This window comes from Dendropsophus ebraccatus, chromosome 3 (assembly GCF_027789765.1).
Source record: "Dendropsophus ebraccatus isolate aDenEbr1 chromosome 3, aDenEbr1.pat, whole genome shotgun sequence".
NCBI lineage: Eukaryota > Metazoa > Chordata > Amphibia > Anura > Hylidae > Dendropsophus > Dendropsophus ebraccatus.
Window position 1 is genome coordinate 28,658,272 of NC_091456.1, and position 19,293 is coordinate 28,677,564.

At 41.6% G+C, this 19,293-nt stretch overlaps 1 protein-coding gene across 4 annotated transcripts in view; it reads left to right on the plus strand.

Annotated features, from left to right (window-relative positions):
- TTC28 (tetratricopeptide repeat domain 28) overlaps positions 1 to 18,908 on the plus strand; it is a 511,132-nt gene extending 492,224 nt beyond the window's left edge. For 3 of the 4 annotated variants that reach the window (XM_069961294.1, XM_069961295.1, XM_069961297.1), the window contains 5 exons: positions 2,938 to 3,014; positions 5,169 to 5,192; positions 8,451 to 8,577; positions 10,122 to 10,229; positions 12,606 to 18,908. In XM_069961294.1, coding sequence (XP_069817395.1) covers positions 2,938 to 3,014; positions 5,169 to 5,192; positions 8,451 to 8,577; positions 10,122 to 10,229; positions 12,606 to 14,167 — 1,898 coding nt within the window. In that variant the 3' untranslated portion in view covers positions 14,168 to 18,908. The remainder of the gene's footprint in view (positions 1 to 2,937; positions 3,015 to 5,168; positions 5,193 to 8,450; positions 8,578 to 10,121; positions 10,230 to 12,605) is intronic. The other variant, XM_069961296.1, reaches the window with a different exon arrangement.
- The last annotated feature ends 385 nt before the right edge of the window (positions 18,909 to 19,293 follow it).

Sequence of the window (19,293 nt, forward strand, 5' to 3'; positions counted from 1 at the left end):
GCGAGGGCAGGTAAGTATAGTTGAGCAAATTGTTTAAACCGCACTAAAACAGATAAATGCCTGCAATCGCCTAGCTGTTTTAGTTTGGTTCGTTTAAGGTTCAATATGGACGAACTCGAACTTTACGTTAAAGTTCGGAGAACCTGCTGAACCACACTTTGCTCATCTCTACTAATAAAGTAGGATCTGTTGGGACTTTTGCAGGTAAGTATTAATAAAGATGGAAGTCATTGCTGAAATTTCAGATAACAAGAATAATCTCATGGGATGAGTAATATACAATAAAAACATAATTGTCTTTCCAAGGGTTTCTCTCCATTCCCCTGATGCTAATAGTAAAGTTGTTCCATCCAATTCACAAGAACCATAGCTGCAATCATGTCACGTTATAAAAAATACTTAGAGAAGAAACAGACAGAGGCCAAAGTTAGATTGGAGTTGTATAAGGGGTCAGGAAGCTTACAGTTTAGTATAACAGGGAACATGCTACACCAGCATCCCTCTAACCAGGGGTTCAGGAAAGGAAGGGGGACCCATATTCTATAGAGGCTTTGAATCAGCAAGCTTAGGGCCACATTACTTTGGACGACTCTCTGCCAAATAATTCCAATTCGGCCAGTGTAATAAAGACAACCATCAGCCAAGGAGCCAAGTTGATCGATGCCTATTAACATGTTTTAAAACCATTGCTGCCGTGCACGGCCGATAGCTGATGAGAAGGGTACACAGTGTATAGAAAATAATAAACATGTATACTTACCTGTCCAGGGTCCCCCGGTTTCCTGCTACCTTTACCCTGCTGACTGGAGCTGCCAACTAACACTTCCTAACCCATCTCTAAAGTGACAGGCCGCTCAGCTAATCGCTGTCCTGTCTCAGCCAGTGATTGAGCATCCTTTCACTTCAGAGACAGGTTAGAAGTGTCACTCGGGTTTACCATTACAGCAGGACAATGGGGGAGCCTGGTCAGGTAAGTATACATGTTTATTTTTTACTGTATAAAGTGTTAACGATGTCCGTGCAGACCTTGCCGAGTGATAATCGAGCCATCTAATAGGTTCTCTTAGCAAGTGCCAATCTAGCAGTTTAGTGCTTGCTTATCTGGCATATCGGGCTGCGTAATACGGCCCTTACAGTCATTTAGCCACAATGGCGATACGGAAATCAGTTCCAGCCACAAACACAGTACTGGACAATGAAGCTTGTACAAGATGGGACTTGGGGATCACCGCCACCTAAATAATTAGGGTGTTAAAGGGAGAAAGAAGACCCACTTTCCTGCCTCAACCCCTCCAGTCCAGTGCATTACATATAACAGTGGGCTGTCATCTATGTGTGCTCTGCAGTATTTTTGACTGATTTGCTGGGTTTTTACAACCAGTAAACATGTAGGGGGAGATTTATCAAACATGGTGTAAAGTGAGACTGGCTCAGTTGCCCCTAGCAACCAATCAGATTCCACCTTTCATTCCTCATAGACTCTTTGGAAAATGAAAGGTGGAATCTGATTGGTTGCTAGGGGCAACTGGGCCAGTTTCACTTTACACTATGTTTGATAAATCTTCCCCATTATACATAGGAAATCATGAAGAGCCCTGTAAGTGTATTATTTAATGAAATGTAAAGAAAGATTGCGTCCAAAATGTGTGAATTTGAAGTCAGTCCAGAAGTATTTCTCTGTGTCCTGGGTCCTTTGTTTTACTATAATTCTCATAAGCTCAGTATATACTTAAAGGGGTACTCTGGAGTAAATAAAAAATCTTTTCAAATCAACCAGTGTCAGAAAATTATACTGATTTCTAATTTACATCTATTAAAAAATCTCAAGTCTTCCAGTACTTATCAGCTGCTGTATGTCCTTCATGAACTGGTCTATTCTTTCTAGTCTGACACAGTGCTCTCTGCCGCCACTTCTGCCTGTGACAGGAACTGTCCAAAGCAGTAGAAAACCACCATAAAAAAACTCTCCTGTTTAGGACAGTTCCTGACATGGACAAAGGTGGCAGCAGAGAACGCCATGTCAGACTGGAAATAATACTCCACTTCCTGCAGGACATACAGCAGCTGATAAGTACTAGAGATGTTTAAATAGAAGAAAATTACAAACCTGTATAACTTTCTGACATTCTGAATCAGTTGATTTCTGACTTTCTGAATCAGTTTATTTCAAAGAATTTTTTTTAGCCGGAGTACCCCTTGAACAGTATTAGAAGAATAGAGTAAGACTTAAGAATAAAGTATTTTTCTCAGTATTTAAAGTGTCACTGTCGTATTTTTTTTATTTTTTTTGCAGAAATCAATAGTCCATGTGATTTCAAGAAACTTTGTAATTGGGTTTATTAGGCAAATATGCCATTATCTGCATTCAAAAAGACTTTCCCCAGCCCCCGCCCCCCTCCTCTCTCTCATCCACTGCTCATTATCAGGAAATCTCAACTCTTTTAACCTCCATGTAACCTATGGAGAGGGGAGGGGGGAGGAGCGAGGAGGGAGATTAGTCGCCAGCAGAGAGCAAAGGACAAAGGATTACACAGCGGGACCTGTGTGAAAGCTGATATTCAGAGGTCAGAGAGGTCAGTGCTGACTTCAGAGGAGATAGCCCGGTGATGTAACTGTAAATTAACTCTTTGTTGTCCTGTTTTGGTGCCTCATCTCCCTTCACCCCTCCCCTCTCCATAAGAGAACCATGAAGACAGGGGGGAGAGCTTCAAACTGCTTTTTCATGATAAAAATGGATTTTCCGGGTAATAAAGCCAATTACAAAGTTTCCTAAAATCGCCTGTACTATTGATTTCTGCAAAAAAAATTAAATGACAGTGACACTTTAAGGTGCAACCATTAGGTGGTAGTCAACTGTGGCATTGGCAGTCTTGCATAAAATATTGTGCCGGTCTCCATGATCATAATTCATTCGGAGAGATGTACTCTTTTCCTTAGGCTTGCCGCACGCTGCACTTCAGGCTCTGTGTAAACTTATCACCGCTTCAGAAACCGGAGAACAGCTGATTAATCGGGTAAGTGAGGCCAGACGGACCAACGCAGCTTCCCTGTAGATGGTAGAAATTCATCTCTTAATAAAAATACCTTCACTAGGGTGCACGAGAAAACAATGTCTGCCAAGCCGAAACCATGCTGTCAGGCATTAACTCTTTTATACACCCTGGCATTTATATTGCAATATATTTGTGACTTATCAATCCGGTATAACTCATACTAACACCCTTGAAGCCAACCATGTCAGTGCATGAGAGCTGCCGGCACGGTTAGGAGCAGAGTGATGCATGGATGTGATGTGATAAATAATCCATTGGGTTTGTCCTGTGCTTGAAATAGTCTTTTTAGCCATCTATTACATTGTATTTAAGCTGATCTGCGCTATGAGCTTTGCATGTGCCGTCCCAAAGTAAGAACAGATCTCCTTTAAGAATGTTACGAATGTCTAAACAAACTACGGAGACCAGATCTGCAGCTTGAACTGCTTGTATTGTTTGCACGCTAGCTTTACTGTGTTCTAATCCCCCGCACAAAGGACAGGGACAGGTACAGGGATAGGTAGAAGGCAAAGCAATGGTAGGGAACCTTGGCTCTTCAGCTGTTGCAAAACTACAACTCCCATCATGCATGGACAGCCAAAGCTTTAGCTTTGGCTGCCTGGCATGATGGGAGTTGTAGTTTTGCAGCAGCTGGAAAGCAAAGGTTCCTTACCCCTGATCTAAAGGCTTCACTGACCTTCACTTGGCCAAGCGTGATGTTACATTTATATATAGTGAATAAGGAAACGCATATACAGCATTATTTTAATGTTTCACTCCAAATCTGAATCCCTCTAAGGTAATGTGCAGACTATGTAAGAGACCGGCCGTTCCGTGACCCGGCCGGGTCAGGGAACGGCCGGTCTCTAAGAAGATCATCTGAAATTATCTTTTCGGCCGCAGGGTTCTAATGCGGGCACAACGCTTCAAGGTTCCTGATTTGTGTGGGTCCCTAAATAAAAATCGTGCAGTCCCACAGGGTGGCCACCAGCGCAACAACAACAGCGCCAGAGGGGGGAGCGACCCAGTAGTCCAGCAGCGCCAATGCTGCAAGACATAGCCCACTGGGCTCTGGGCCACTCCACCCCCAGACACTGTGCTGCTACAACAATGGCTGCCGCATGGAACCATGCTACCCCCTCTGGCGCTGTTGTTTTTGCGGTGGTGGTCACTGCATGGGGTTGCCACATTTTTAGTTGGTGACCCACACGAATCAGGAACCTTAAAGCAGTGTGTGGGCTTATGCACTCTGATCAAATTGTAACTAACTCCTGATGTTAGTAGTATATAGTGCTGAGAAGCAGATGGTCAGTCATAAGTTTATGGATGTGCTACCAAGTCTGTTTTTTCTCGGTTAGTTTGCCAGCTTATACCACAAACATAGGTTCTCTTATACATGTGAACATAGCATAGTACACATCTACAGTTACTTAAAGGGTACTCCAGTGGGGGGGAGGTGTTTTCCAGTACTTATCAGCTGCTACATGTCCTGCAAGAAGTGCTGTATTCTCCCCAGTCTGACACAGTGCTCTCTGCTGCCATCTCTGTCCATGACAGGAACTGTCCAAAGCAGTAGCAAATCCCCTTAGAAAACCAGCAGAGAGCACTGTATCAGAATGGAAAGAATACACCACTTTCTGCAGAACATACAGCAGCTAATAAGTACTGGAAGACTTGAGATTTTTAAATAGTAACAATTTATGAAACTTTCCGTAACCAGTTAATTTGAAAAAAAAAAAAAAAAGAGTACCCCTAGTAATAGTGAGATTCTTATTTACTGACAAGTGTTCTTTATGATATTCAAAAAAGCATCAGCAACTTATACATATACTGTACTGTACATTTACACATAAACAACAGGACTGGCATGGAATAGCGGCAGCAAATAAAATAGGTATCGCCATTTAAAATCTCGATAAAATAAACCTCTAGTAATCCATGGAGTGTGTGAGGTTCCTTCCTGCAGATGCATGTCTCCATCTATAGTGACGCTAACACCACCTCGCTCAGCATGCTCACACATGAATGATGATGTTACACAATAACCTATGCTTGAGTTTTAAGGTTCTTTTTCTCTTTTCTTTTTTCCTGCGCTAAATTTATTTTTTTCTGCTTGTAATCTGCTGGCTTCTGAAGGCTGTTAAAAATATGGTTGGAATGGTAAGTACACAACAATGGATTGGTTTATTTTGCAATATGTGCCTCTATTTCCCTATAGGATTCTTGTTTATCCACACATTGATGACTAAGAAAGTCCAAAATTCATCATTAATTCTTAAAACCATTTACTGTAAACATTGTTAGGTCGGGTTCACACTGCGCTTTTTTGCAGTCCTGTTATAGTTAAAAATTTTAACGTACAGAAAACCGTGGTTTGAAAAAAGAAAAAAAAAAAAAATATATATAGAGAGAGAGAGAGAGATAGTGTGTGTGTGTGTGTGTATATATATATATATATATATATATATATATATATATACACAGGGTGGTCCAAAAGTAGGTGGAAAGTATGTGTAACTACGGGGGAGATTTATCAAACATGGTGTAAAGTGAGACTGGCTCAGTTGCCCCTAGCAACCAATCAGATTCCACCTTTCATTCCTCACAGACTCTTTGGAAAATGAAAGGTGGAATGTGATTGGTTGCTAGGGGCAACTGAGCTAGTTTCACTTTACACCACGTTTGATAAATCGGCCCCGATTCATAACCCTATTACACATACTGTCTACCTACTTTTGGACCACCCTGTAGAGATATATATATAGATATAGATAGATAGATAGATAGATAGATAGATAGATAGATAGCAAATAGATAATCCACGGCACTCACGGGGTTAAACGGTGAAAAAAGTAAGTGATTTATTGCAGCATTCCAAAACAAGACACAACGTTTCGGTAACCTCACGTTACCATCCTTGAGGATGGTAACGTGAGGTTACCGAAACGTTGTGTCTTGTTTTGGAATGCTGCAATAAATCACTTACTTTTTTCACCGTTTAACCCCGTGAGTGCCGTGGATTATCTATTTGCTATTTGGGAACGATCTGTGGTCAGGATCCAGGACCGCTGGCACCCGAACATTTTTGAGCAGTGCTGCTTAGATTTTCTGTTACATAGATAGATAGATAGATAGATAGATAGATAGATAGATAGATAGATAGATAGATAGATAGATATTGAAGTCAATGGAAAAACAGATGCACACAGTTGCATCTATTTCTTTTTTTTTCCCATTAAATGGATATGTTAATTGGACTGCAAAAACGCAGTGTGAACCCAGCCTAACATTAGCGTGAGGCAAGAGGTGGCCGTACACATTAGATGAGTCACATTTTATACCCAGTTATAATGTTCTCATATGAGATCAGCAGCTACTAGAGGTGTCTGGCAGAACACATGTGTATGAGAGATGTCAAGAGGAATAGCTGTCCGCTAAATGCTTGTTTAGCCAACTTCTATCTACAGTGTGTGGCCACTTTAACTTTATACTGTTGGCTCCTTGGTGGACTAGTACTGTAGACTAGTAGTTTGGCTAAATAGGATTTGCATAGATAAAGCATTAATTCCAAAGCAAAAAAAAAAGGCTGAATGTGGCATGAATTCTGTCAGTTTCAATTTTGTTCATTTGAAAGATCATAAAATTAAAGTATATACCTAAAGAAGCACTGTTACAATATTAGTTTAAAAAAATCAACATGGGTTGTGATCACAAGCAGTTTTGCAATATACACTTTATTTTTAAAGTTGTCTATGTTTAATTCAGTGTTATACATATGGCCACTACGTGTCTCCCTTCACTGTGTATGTATACAGCTGCAGACAGTGACATTATTCTGACTGAATTGTGCACAATGGACTTGTAACTTCCTGTGTTAAGTCACTTTATTTGAATAGAGAAAAGGCCAAATATCAGCACGGAGGGAGCATGGAGCACAGTTTGGCTGTATGTATAACGGTGCTTTAAACATAGAAAACTTAAAAAAAAAAAAAAGGTGAGTATATTGCAAAAACTGCTTGCGATCACAACCCCTTTTGATTTCAGAATAAAAAAAAGTGTGACAGGTACGCTTCAAAGTGTACCTCTGTTGTTTTCCCTGATCGCTGCCACATACAGCTATACTTTATGAGACCCTGTCTGCATCTCCATAGCTCCTGTGTCCAGTGTGTGACCCAGTGTAATGTAGGTGTATGCACTAGACGTCATACTGGAGACATGAGCTATGGAGATACAGTGGGAAGCTCCATATCATAAGGTCAAGCTGTGTAGAGCGGGGAGCATGGAGATTGGCGCGAGATTAGCGGGAGATTCAAACTAGATGTGCATTAGTCAAGTGAAAGAATTGTGCACAGTGCTTAAAGCGAATGTACCACTAGGTACAGTGCTTTTTGTTTTTTACATGAACAGATTGGCGCCTGTGCGGAGAGGCCGGTACTGCGGTCCTTTTTTTTAACTGCTGCCCGCTTCCTGTGCACGGTGCTGGTCTATTCCCAAGCACTGGCCCGGCATGAAGCACTGGAGGCACGCCCGGTGGCCCTCAGTGTGACAAAACCCTCTCGCCTCTGGGACGCGGCTCCATTACAATTTTGAACCTGGCGTTGGTTCAAAAAAAAAAAAAAAAAGACGTCACTGGTCTGTTCATGTAAAAAACACAAAGCAATGTGCCTAGTGGTACATTCCCTTTAAAATTATCCATCACCTAAGGCCATACTCGACCTGAACTATCTCCATTGGTCTTAAAGAGAGTGAATGGAGGGGTGGCAGTGCACATGTTTAATGGCTGCTACATTTAGGTGTGTGTGGGGGAATGACCACTGATACAGAATTCTCCTTTAAAGGGGTTATCCAGCTTAAATCTTTTTTTTTTTTTTTTTTTTTTTTAAATCAACTGATAGAAAGTTACTGTATATACATTATATAGATTTGTAATTTTCTTCTATTAAAAAATCTCAAGTTTTTCCATAGTTATTAGCTATTATATATCCTGCAGAAAATGTTTTATTTTCAGTCTGACACAGTGCTCTCTGGCCGAGACAGGAACTCTGTCTCGGTTTTCTATGAATCCCCATAGAAAACCTCTCCTGCTCTGGACAGTTCCTGTCTCGGCCAGAGATGTCAGCAGAGAGCACTGTGTCAGACTGAAAATAAAACATTTCCTGCATGACATACAGCAGCTAATAAGTATGGGAAGACTTGAGATTTTTTTAATAGAAGTAAATTACAAATCTATATAACTTTCTGACACCAGTTGATTTGAAAGAAAAAGATTTTTGCTGGATAACCCCTTTAAATAAAAAGCTATTTCCTATTGTTAGAAAATGGTCCTCAGGATTTCACTAGCTATCCATGAGTGTATTCCCATGTCCTCTGCGGTTCGCTTGTTATATGATAATCATTGCTGTTATTTTTCCCTGTTAGCTGCATCAGGTCCTTGTTCAGCTGCAGACAGACAAAGAACATGATTTCTCCTCAGTCCCCATCCAGGTTTCTATCAGCGTTCAGCTTTGGAGATTGCCCGGGTGTCATGAATTTTTAGCAGCTTTAGGTATATGATTTATTTTACTATGATAATATAAGATGCTGTATACACATATATGTCATTATCTAATTCTCATCATTGTGTACATTGTGTGTCCTCATTTTCTATGATAATCGGTTACATATGGCCCCTAAGCACTTTGAGTGACCACATCTGGAGAATGATTGTTTACTGATAGGACACCAACCAACCAATAAAGTCCCCAAAAGTAGCCTAAGAATTTAGTGACCAGGAGCCAAATTATGACCTCCTGGTGACCCTTCTAGATATAAGGGGTAGAAACATAGAAGATTGTCGTCAGAAAAAGACCACTGGGTCCATCTAGTCTGCCCTTTTAGTATTTCCCTTCTTATTATCTTAGGATAGATATATGTTTATCCCAGGCTGCTTTACATTTAGTTATTGTAGATTTACGTACCACATGTGTTGGAAGTTGGTTCCAAGCAAGTAATTTTTCCTACACATATCACATGAAGGATGAACTAGCTCAACTAAGATAACATTGTTCGCGTGTATGAAAGAATTTTCTAGGCATGCTCTATGACATGTGCAGACCTGAGACCTGTGTCATACCATAGGATGGCGACGGCAGAGCTGTGCCCATCAGGTATTGTGAAGGATGGTACAGCCTCTGTTATCTATATATTGGTGCCAACTATCTCTGTAATCCTGTCTTTGATGATAAGGAGGACCAGGGGCGGATTGACTTTACCATAGGCCCCGGGCTGTGGACCAAGCTTGGGCCCCCACCCCACTGTAACTATAGCAGCTCTAGTTTGATGTTCATAGTACAGGATAGTTGATGTCATGATGCCCTGATTTGTACAAAATTGCGGTAAAAAGCAGCGATTTTTTTTTTTTGCACATCATGGCAGAACTGTAGCCAGGAGACAACACACCACTGAAAGTATATGTCTTTTTGAGTGGTCATGGGCCACCCTGGAGCTCTGGGCCCCGGGCTACCGCCCGAAAGGAGGACACTGCTGGAAAGCAATCTGTACAGAACAGGAAGTGTCAGCTTATTATTAAAGGGGTTCTCTGATTAATACTAAATTGCCCCCATAGGACATTGTTCCCTATAGGAGAGGATAGCAGACAAGTAAGAGATTGCGGGAAGTCCGACCTCCGTGCCCCCAATGTTTTCCAGATTGGCCCCAAACATGACCCGTGACTCTCTTCATTCTCTATGGAGCCACCGAAAAGAGCCAACTGCTGTAATGGCGGCTGTATTCAAAACAAAGGAGCCGGGGGCTGATCTGGAGATCGTGGGGTAGCATGGAGGTTAGAGCTTCTCCACAATCTCTTACTTGTGCCCTATGCTGTGGATACGTTTGTTTTAATTGGAAAACCCCTTTAAGCCCAGTGGCCAAACTGAAAACCAATGTCAGAATTATTTTATAGTATAGATAGTAAATAGAAAATTGGGGGTTAGTGACAATGTCCCCATAGCTACAGGGCTATCGATAGACTTCGTCACGATCATTTACAGATATATAAAGTATACTACAAGCTTTACACGTCCCTAAAATGTATGTTTTTCCTTCTCCTAGGCTTTGACCTGTGTGAAGTCGGACAAGAAGAAGTCATACTGAAGACTGGCAAACAGGCAAATAAAAGGACAATGCAATTTGCCTTACAGTCTCTCTTAGCTCTCTTTGGTAAGTTTTATCACTTCACTTTATATAAGGTAATTTTTGCTGATGTAAGGAAAATCAAAGCTGCATTACCATTCTGGAATTCATATTGCTGCACTGCAGGCAAATGTAATAAGGCTATCGCTATAAATCACTGGATGAGTGCAAGTTCCAGTAAGTTATAGGCACGGGGACTGCATTATTCCACTGTGCGCAGCATATTGGATTCAGATAGTTGGACGACCCCTATTACCGAGTAAACTGATCTACAGCTGATCATCACACAACTATCAATGTAGTTTTACAACACACAGAGTGAGAGCTTATTACTACGTTTCCTTTAATACCTTCCTGTGTATTTAGGGAGTATTTCTTTACATATGAAATGGTGTCATTTTATATTGAACATATTTCTCTATTTTTAATTTACCAATACATTGTACTTCATATAGAGAAAAGGACCTAGATGCACACAGACTTCTCCTATATGCTTTTAAAGGGGAACTGCAGATAGCCTTTTTAGAAAAAAAAAATTCAAAACAATGCAAGTTTCTTACCTATGTCCCCCCTGACATGGGGTTTTACAATAATCCCGCTCCTCTGATGCAGTTTTCTGCCAACTCCATCTCTCTTACTGTTCCTCTTCCTTTACTGCTATCAGACTACATTTCCCAGTAATCTTTGGGGTGTATGCTCAGAACATCCTATTTCTCCCACTCCCATAACCCTGTCCCCTCCCAGGCCCCCTGTCCATGCCCTGCCCCTCTCTGTTCACACCTGGCCCCCTTTCCACAACCGTCATGTCTGCATCCTCAATCTGTGCTCATCAAACAAACTGAATGTGAGACAGTGGTCACATGATCTCTCTCTCCTGCGGGGGGGAGCAGGAGGCAGAGTGGATTGCAGGGAGGCCAGTTTTGTTCACTTCCTGGATGTCAACCAACTACCAGTGCTGCAGAACTGCACAGACATTAATACATTTTATAGTCAATCCAATAAAAAAATCCTGACACTGCTCTCTCTCACTGACATCAACAATACAATGGGAGGACGTGGCATATCAAATAGCGGAATATAGTGGTATATTACCAGTGTCGATGGCGGTGCTCAGTCCCTTTTCAGGAAGTAATATACAGAATGTACTGAAGAATGACACGAGGCAGCACTCACCGAAGTCAGCTCTCGGCTGTTTATTGCAAAATCACTGGTAACAAAATGCAATGGATACACACAGCAAACAAGCAGAGGCGCTCCACTAGGCTACAGCCGGTTTCACGCTATACACGCATCATCTGGCCTATTGGACCAAACAGGCCAGATGATGCGCGTATAGCGTGAAACAGGCTGTAGCCTAGTGGAACGCCCCTGCTCATTTGCTGTGTGCATTCATTGCATTTTGTTACCGGTGATTTTGCAATAAACAGCCGACAGCTGACTTTGGTGAGTGCCGCCTCGCGTCATTCTTCAGTACATCCAATATATTATATAGAGACATCTATGTAACTTTGTATTTTTGATAGAAAATAATTTTCCCTCTCTGGAGTTCCCCTTTAATATAAATGTACACTATTTGGGGGACACTTTTTCACCATATTCATGTTCGGATATTTACTTTCCGAGCAGGGGGCATGGCTAGAGAGAAGTAATGTATGTTTTCTTGATGGATTTACTAATGGAAAAGGATCATTTCTGCCACAAGTTCTGGTGCAAGCTACAGAAAAGCTAAAGCATAAAACACTTCCGCTTCTGGACAGGGATTTACTAACCAATGTGTACCGAGATAGTAAATATCACAAAATATACACTTTGACAATAGTTGGCTTGTCTGGTCCTCGGCAAAGAATAGAAAATTCTGTGTTGTTGTTAAAATGAGAGACCCTAACTCTAAACCCTTGTTAGCCATGGAATAATATTTACAAGGTGCATCCGAACCTGCGCAGCAAAGAAGACAAGAGGAAGTTACTAACATCTACAATACAGTATATTCCTTCGTCATCTGATACATAATTCCTAAAATAGATAAAACATTAAACCAAGGCTTCTCAAGGTTTTAGGTAATTATAACAAGAGGTACAGGCTGCGACCACACAACATCTTTTTTTGGCCATTTGACAGCCATTTTTTTTTTTAGACGGCCATCATTTTGCACCCAATAACGGCTGTTGTTTCAAAATAATGGCCATTATTTGTGCGTAAAATGAAGGCCAACCAAAAAAAAAGCCAAAAAAAAAATATGTTGTGTTGTCGTGGCTATAAACTTATAAACTGCAGAAACTTTTCAATCCCTGGTTTAGCATAATAATCCTATCCTGTTCATTGTGTTATATTGTATTTTATGTTGTATGTTTTATATTGTACGTTGTATTTTCTAGTGCTGATGTACTGTTATTTGTATTACAGATTCCACTGAGCTTCCAAAACGCCTTAGCCTTGACAGTTCCTCATCGCTTGAGTCCTTGGCATCTGCACAGTCTGTCTCTAACCCCATTCCTCCAGGATATCTGGGCCATCCTTTCTCTCCAACATGTCCAGATAGCATGTCTTCAGACGCTATCTCTGTGTACAGCTTAAGTTCCATCGCATCATCTATGAGTTTTGTCTCGAAGCCAGACTGTTTAGAGGGTGAACAGAAGGTGCGCCAGGACCACGACAGACCAAAAAATATTTATTCTCTCCGAAGCTCAACGAGAGGCCAGTCTTCCCCACAGACCCAGATGTCATTAAGCAAAGAGGAACAAGAAGAGTACGATGGGTTTTCTATAATAAGCAATGAACCTCTTTTGTCATACACGGAGAACCTAAAGGATAACGTTCAGGAAACAATTCAAGTGTCTGTAAACTCTAAAGGCAGCATAAGCACACCAAGTTCACCTGTTAAACTTTCTCTGATAACAAGTCCAAATTCACCTTTCCAAAAAGTTGGAAAACTTGTAAGCTCTGATACCGGAGAATCAGACCAATCTAGTACAGAAACAGACAGTACAGTGAAGTCTCAAGAAGAAGGCAACCCTAAACTTAATCCAGAAGAACTTGCACAAAAGATCTTGGAGGAGACCCAAAGTCATTTAATCGCGGTCGAACGTCTTCAAAGAAGTGGTAGCTTGAACAGGGTGAACCATTCACCTGATGGTGCTTCAACTCCGAATGGCAGCTCGATGTTCAGGTCCTCAGAAACAAGTGCTTTTAGCAGACCTGCTCAGAAAGGGATGCCTTCTCCAGTTACTGTGAAACCAAAGCCTCCAACTAGAAGCTCTTCTCTGCAAAAGGTGAGCTCAGGATACAACAGTCCAGCAAATTCCGATTCATCCCTAAAGGAAAGTGCAAGTCTTCACAGTAACCAACCTTCTCCAAGTTCAGATTCACCATTCAAACTGAAATACCCAAGCTCTCCTTACAGCTCCCACATCTCGAGATCTCCTCGAAACCTATCTCCAAGCTCAGGTCACCAGTCTCCAGCAGGAAGTACCTCATCTCCAGCTCTTTCTTACTCCTCCGCCGGATCTGCTCGGTCCAGCCCCGCTGATGCACCCGATCTGGATAAATTAAAACTTGCTGCAATCGACGAGAAGGTGAAGGCCATCCACAATCTCAAGATGTTCTGGACAAGTAATCCTCAGCATACATCAGGTCCTATCAAAATATTACGTGGAACTCCTGGAACAATGACTTCAAAGAAGGACGTTCTTAGTTTATTGAACTTGTCTCCGCGACATAACAAGAAGGAAGAGGCTGTGGATAATCTTGAACTTAAGGAATTATCCGTTCAGAAAAAGCATGCTGAAGCCACACAGCAAACCCCTCAAAATGGACATAAACACACGGAAAACATTAATGTAGCAAACATAACTCAGTCAGCGACTTCCATAAACATGTCCGGTTCTATACGCAATTTAAAACTGTCATCTGGAAATGGGTACAAGTTCCTTTCACCTGGAAGGTTTTTTCCTTCGTCAAAGTGTTAAAATGTCTTTTTTTACAACTTTTAAGCCTGTATTGCCATTTATATATTGTATATGTCCAATTGCCTTCATAACTGAAAGACTAAAATATTACTTGTGAAGCAGTGGTTATCATGGATATGATATCGAGGGGATTTTACCGAACATTTACCAAAAGTACTGTCTGTTTTGAACAGACTAGACAAGTAATAATATATTAGTAGCAATGTGTTGGGAACAACAGTACTCGCAACTGTATGATGGGGTAGAGAATCTTTAACACAGTACTGAAACATAGACCATTATTTATTTATAATTCCTATAAACCGTTAATTCTTACTTTTGTGTGCAGATTTTGTCGCTTGATACATGGAGACCATTCTATTATTCTTTGTTATTCTGTTTTATGCTTAGTTTAGGGCAGCCTCATAGTGTCGTAGGATGAACAATAATGATGCAAATGTGGTGAAGTCTGTACTCCTGTTAAAAAGTTAGGGCAAAATTTTTGTTTTTGCCCCCAGCACAGACTACTCATGTATTCACTAAGATGCCTTGTTGGCATTATAATAGCTGCTTTATAAATGATAGATCATTATTAAGACTGGCCCATCGTAGCTTGACTTAAAGGAGAAGTCCAGCCATCTCTAAAATGTAGCAGCCGGGTATAAACTTATCTCTTCGAGTATGAACTTGCCCACGGTTGAGCAGCGTGACGGGCCTCGGGACCTTGCTGGAAGACATTTTGCCCCAAGTTGTGATGACGTCACGACTCGGGGGAAAATACCTGTCTTGGCTGATGGACTGGCCGCTCAGCCAATCAGGGACTGGAGCGGCGTCCCGCCCCAGTCACTGACTGGTTGAGCGACCAGTCCATCAGTTGGGTCGTGACATGTAAGCGCTAGAGATCCCGGACGGGGTCCCGAGACTGGTCCCACCACTCACCCCTGGCACGGGGAGAGGTAAGTTCATACTCCAGATCAAATTCCCCCCCTGCCGGCTGCCTGATTTTAAAGATGGCCGGATGTCTCCTTTGAATTGTTGTATAGTTGTATTTACAGCTTCTATATACCCATACAAAAACTAACCAAGTATGTCCACTTTGCCATCATAGTTATCAGTGAGCAGCATCCTAGTCAGCAAGTACTAGAATATACCCCCCGTGCCATGCGGAGAGGATGCAGCTACCGGGGACCAAAGTTTTACCATCTATTAATTTCTGGATTTATATCAAAAGAGCACAATGATTTTTCTATTAATAAAGCAACACTGACAACTGAGACCGATGTTTAATTCTGACTGATAGCAACATAAATTAGATGGCTGCCTATGTAGTCTCCACCAATAAATAACTGCAGATATGTATGCAGCTATAGGGGTGATCCTACAGGATGCGGATATGGCATGTTTGAGCCTTAAACTTTATTTGTATTTTATCCCTACTTAGAGGGGTTAGCCAGAGTTAGAAAAACATGGCCACTTTCTTGCAGAGACAACATGACTCTTGTCTTCAGTTTGGGTGGGGGTTTGCAACTCAATTCCATTAAAGTGAATGGAGCTTATTTGTAAACCACAGCTCAACTGGAGACTGGTGGCTAAAGAAGATAAATACAACCTTAGGCTATGTTCACACTTGGTAAGAGACTGGCCGGTCTCAGAAAAGATCATCCCGGACGCTACTGATCAAATGCTGAAAGTTTGGGTTCATAGGGACCAGAGCGTGCTCAAAGTTCGCTCATATCCAATCATTAACTCATGATTGTTTATTTGGACATTAAAGGGGTAGTCAGGGCAGGGCTCTTTTTAACTATATGCCCAGGCATGGGATGAACAAAAAAAAATTGCATCTACTTACCTCCTTGGCTCCTGCACTGCTTTTGGTACTATGGTGATCTGGTCAACGTTGTGTGGCCACTATCAAGTTCAGGAACATGACGTAGCTGGCCAATTAGCAGTTTCCCGACACAGGAGCCAAGGAGGTAACTACAAATCACATTTTTCATTCACCCCCCCTCCCTGGGCATACAGCTAAGGCTAAGTTCACACAACATAAAAACAACAGCCGTAGTTGCAGGTTTGTATTGAATCGTTTTAAAGTCTATGGAATAGACACACTGTATACACTCTGGCCGGGATTCCAAGCAGCAGCACAAAAACTTACATGTCAGTTTTGTGCACCCGCTATTCATTGATTAGCAGCTGCACAAGACTGACAGAGCAGACAATGTGAACTTCGGCTGCAGCCGCACTTTACATTGTCGGCTATGGTTAATTGGACTGTGGGCACACACGAGTGCACCCGCATTCCAATTAAAAAGAAATTAAGTTCTTCCGGCTGGTACTGCAGTGTCAAAGAATGGCCGCTGTCTTATTAAGTGTGAACACGGCCTAAAAGAGTGTCTTTAACATTGCCAATACCATTGTGACAAGGGAACAGTACAGTTCTTCTGCAGGCTAAAAGCAGAATTCTTTATTACTACCTATTAGAAATCTAAATAAATTTTGAATCTGGATTAAAAATTGTGACAAAAATATAAATCAGGGAGTATATAGATGTATGTTACTTAAAAAAAAATATTCTGGCAGGTTTGGTGTAGATGTTTTCCTCGTGGGTCAAAAAATACAGAAATATATATATAACTTTTCAGGTTGGGTATACTCCTTTAAGGCCTAGTTAGGGCAAACCAATCTGCATATAGTTATCCTAAGTGCTCTTTCAGTACCATATATGATGTCCGGAATCCGCAAAAAGAATAATCTGGAAAGCATCTGTATTGCATCCATAATTCGTATTTTGTGCTGATCAGCAAAAAAAAAAAAGGAAAGGTGATTTTATGGTTTTAAATGCTCATCCATAAAATTACAGATCCACAAAAATGCCAGATGCTTCCAATGACTTCTATGGGAAAATCAGTGCCACAAATATGGTAACTAGGACGTGGCAGTAAAAAGAAAAAAAAAAAAAAAAAGTGGACGTGCCGTCGACATATTTATTAAACATACAAAGGAAGAGAATGTCTCAGCGGCACTTCACCATAAAATTTCACCTTTATTAGATCCAACACATGCTTCACAGGACACTGAGAGGACGCTCCCTCCCCACTGACGTTTCACACCTGTCTGGCGCTTTCCCGCGGCATCGGGGCCACACTTAGCCCCGCCCACAACACCACCGTTGGCCCCGCCCCCTCGCCGGCCATTGGAACAGGTTGGCCGAAAGGTCTAGACTCCACCCCTTTTACGTCGGCCAATGGGCGTCAAGGGGGCGAGACCAACGGTGCTGTTGTAGGGCGGGGCTAAGTGGTGTTAATGCAGTGAGGCCACGCCCACTTAATACAATCTGCAGTTGATAAAAGGACACTTTTTACTTGAACAAACACCATGACGTATGATATGAAATAAGGTATGAAAAACGCTAAATTTACCCTTTACATCTGTGTAGAGATGTCAGAATGCACCAAGGGGGTGACAGTGTCACTTTAAAGAAAGACATTGTGTGCTCCTGGCTTAAAGCTGTAACATGTACCTATACAGTAGGTGCAATCTTGGTTGGCTGCAGTACTTAAAATAATGCATTTTATGGCTATGTTCATCTTTTTTGGGCTGTTTGAATCCAAATATTGGCCTTTATTTCATAACAATGCCCGTTGTTGTAGAAACCATGGCCGTCATTATGAAGTAATGGCCGTTATTGGCCTCAAACGGCCAAAAAAATTCCTTGTGGACGCATAGCCTATCCCAATCTAGTGGACTCGCTATAACATTGGTCACAGCCAAGAACACATGCATGTATCAGTCCACAGCACTTCTTCTCACAACCTCTATACCTGGTCTGTATTATCTCTAACCCATTGCTGTAAATGTCTCCAATCTCCTAGCTGCCTTAGAACCTAAAGAAGCCAACCTGCTCCAACAGTTGCAGAACCACAAGCCCCAGCACAAGCTCCACCACTACCCCTCTACCCCTGAGATACAATACCAAAACTATACGGCTTGGTTGACGCTATGTAAAAATGACGGCCGCCCTTCATAACGTTAACGTCCGTTATTTCAAAAAATTTCATGAAAGACGGCCGTTATTTTTCCATAGCGTGAACCTGTCCTAACCTTAAACCCTGCTTCCCTTGAATATTTTAGCCACTTGTGAGTTTACAAAAGCCACTTTTGTATTTGTACTTTGTAGCGACAAGCTCGACGACACTGTTGTATCCACCTATCCCTATGCAAAAACGTTTGTGAAGAATCGGGCCGTCGATAGACTCGTCTGCAGATGTTTCGAGAACCTGTACATAGAACCATGTTAAGAAGCTGCATGCACGTTTTTTTGTGATCCGAGCCCTTGAAATACATCTGTGTTTGTGTATCGGTGGGTTTCATAGAGTTAACGTCTAGATGATCCCTACTTTGGGTAAAGAGAACTTTTCCTAAGCAGCCTGCGGGACGGCCCGAACCACCCGAGCTCCCGGCAGCGGCCCTTGTATCCGTGTGTCTGATCTACTTTGGTTTTGTAAATTAAACAATGTTTTTTTGTTTTTGTTCTTTTTCCCAGGCAGCACTAAACTTTTTATATAATATAATATGTACCTTGTAAAAAGTATTTCATATTTTTTATTGAAACTGCAAAGGCATTTGGCCTTTTTCTTTGTGATCTGTGTTTATTAAAGCATGAAAGTATATATGATGTGTCATATACCTGATCCAATGCTAACACATTGTTGAAGCCATAATTGTCTTTTTTCTACAGTGCTGAGGTTTCCCTACCTGGCAGTATGACGTCATTATCGAGATCCAAATAAAGCGATTAGAAAAGATGACCTTAGCGTTCGTAATTTACCCCATGGGGACATCGGAAATGAGCGCTCACCGATTCCATCACCGTTTTATTGTCTATGATGCGTATAGGAACGTATAGGATAACACCTAAAAAAGTGAGCTACAAAATACACAGGACAGATGGGAAAAAATAACTGAGGCCTCTGTCAGAATAGAAACGTGTAAAACCAATTGTAGAATTAAAGGGGTATTCCGCTCAAACATAACTTATTCATATGTTGCTGCCCATTGTGAGACTAACAATTCATTCAAGTTATTATCTATTCAGTCTCCTTCTCCCAGTTCCTGAAGCACAGGAAAGGCCCCAGTTAATTTTAACA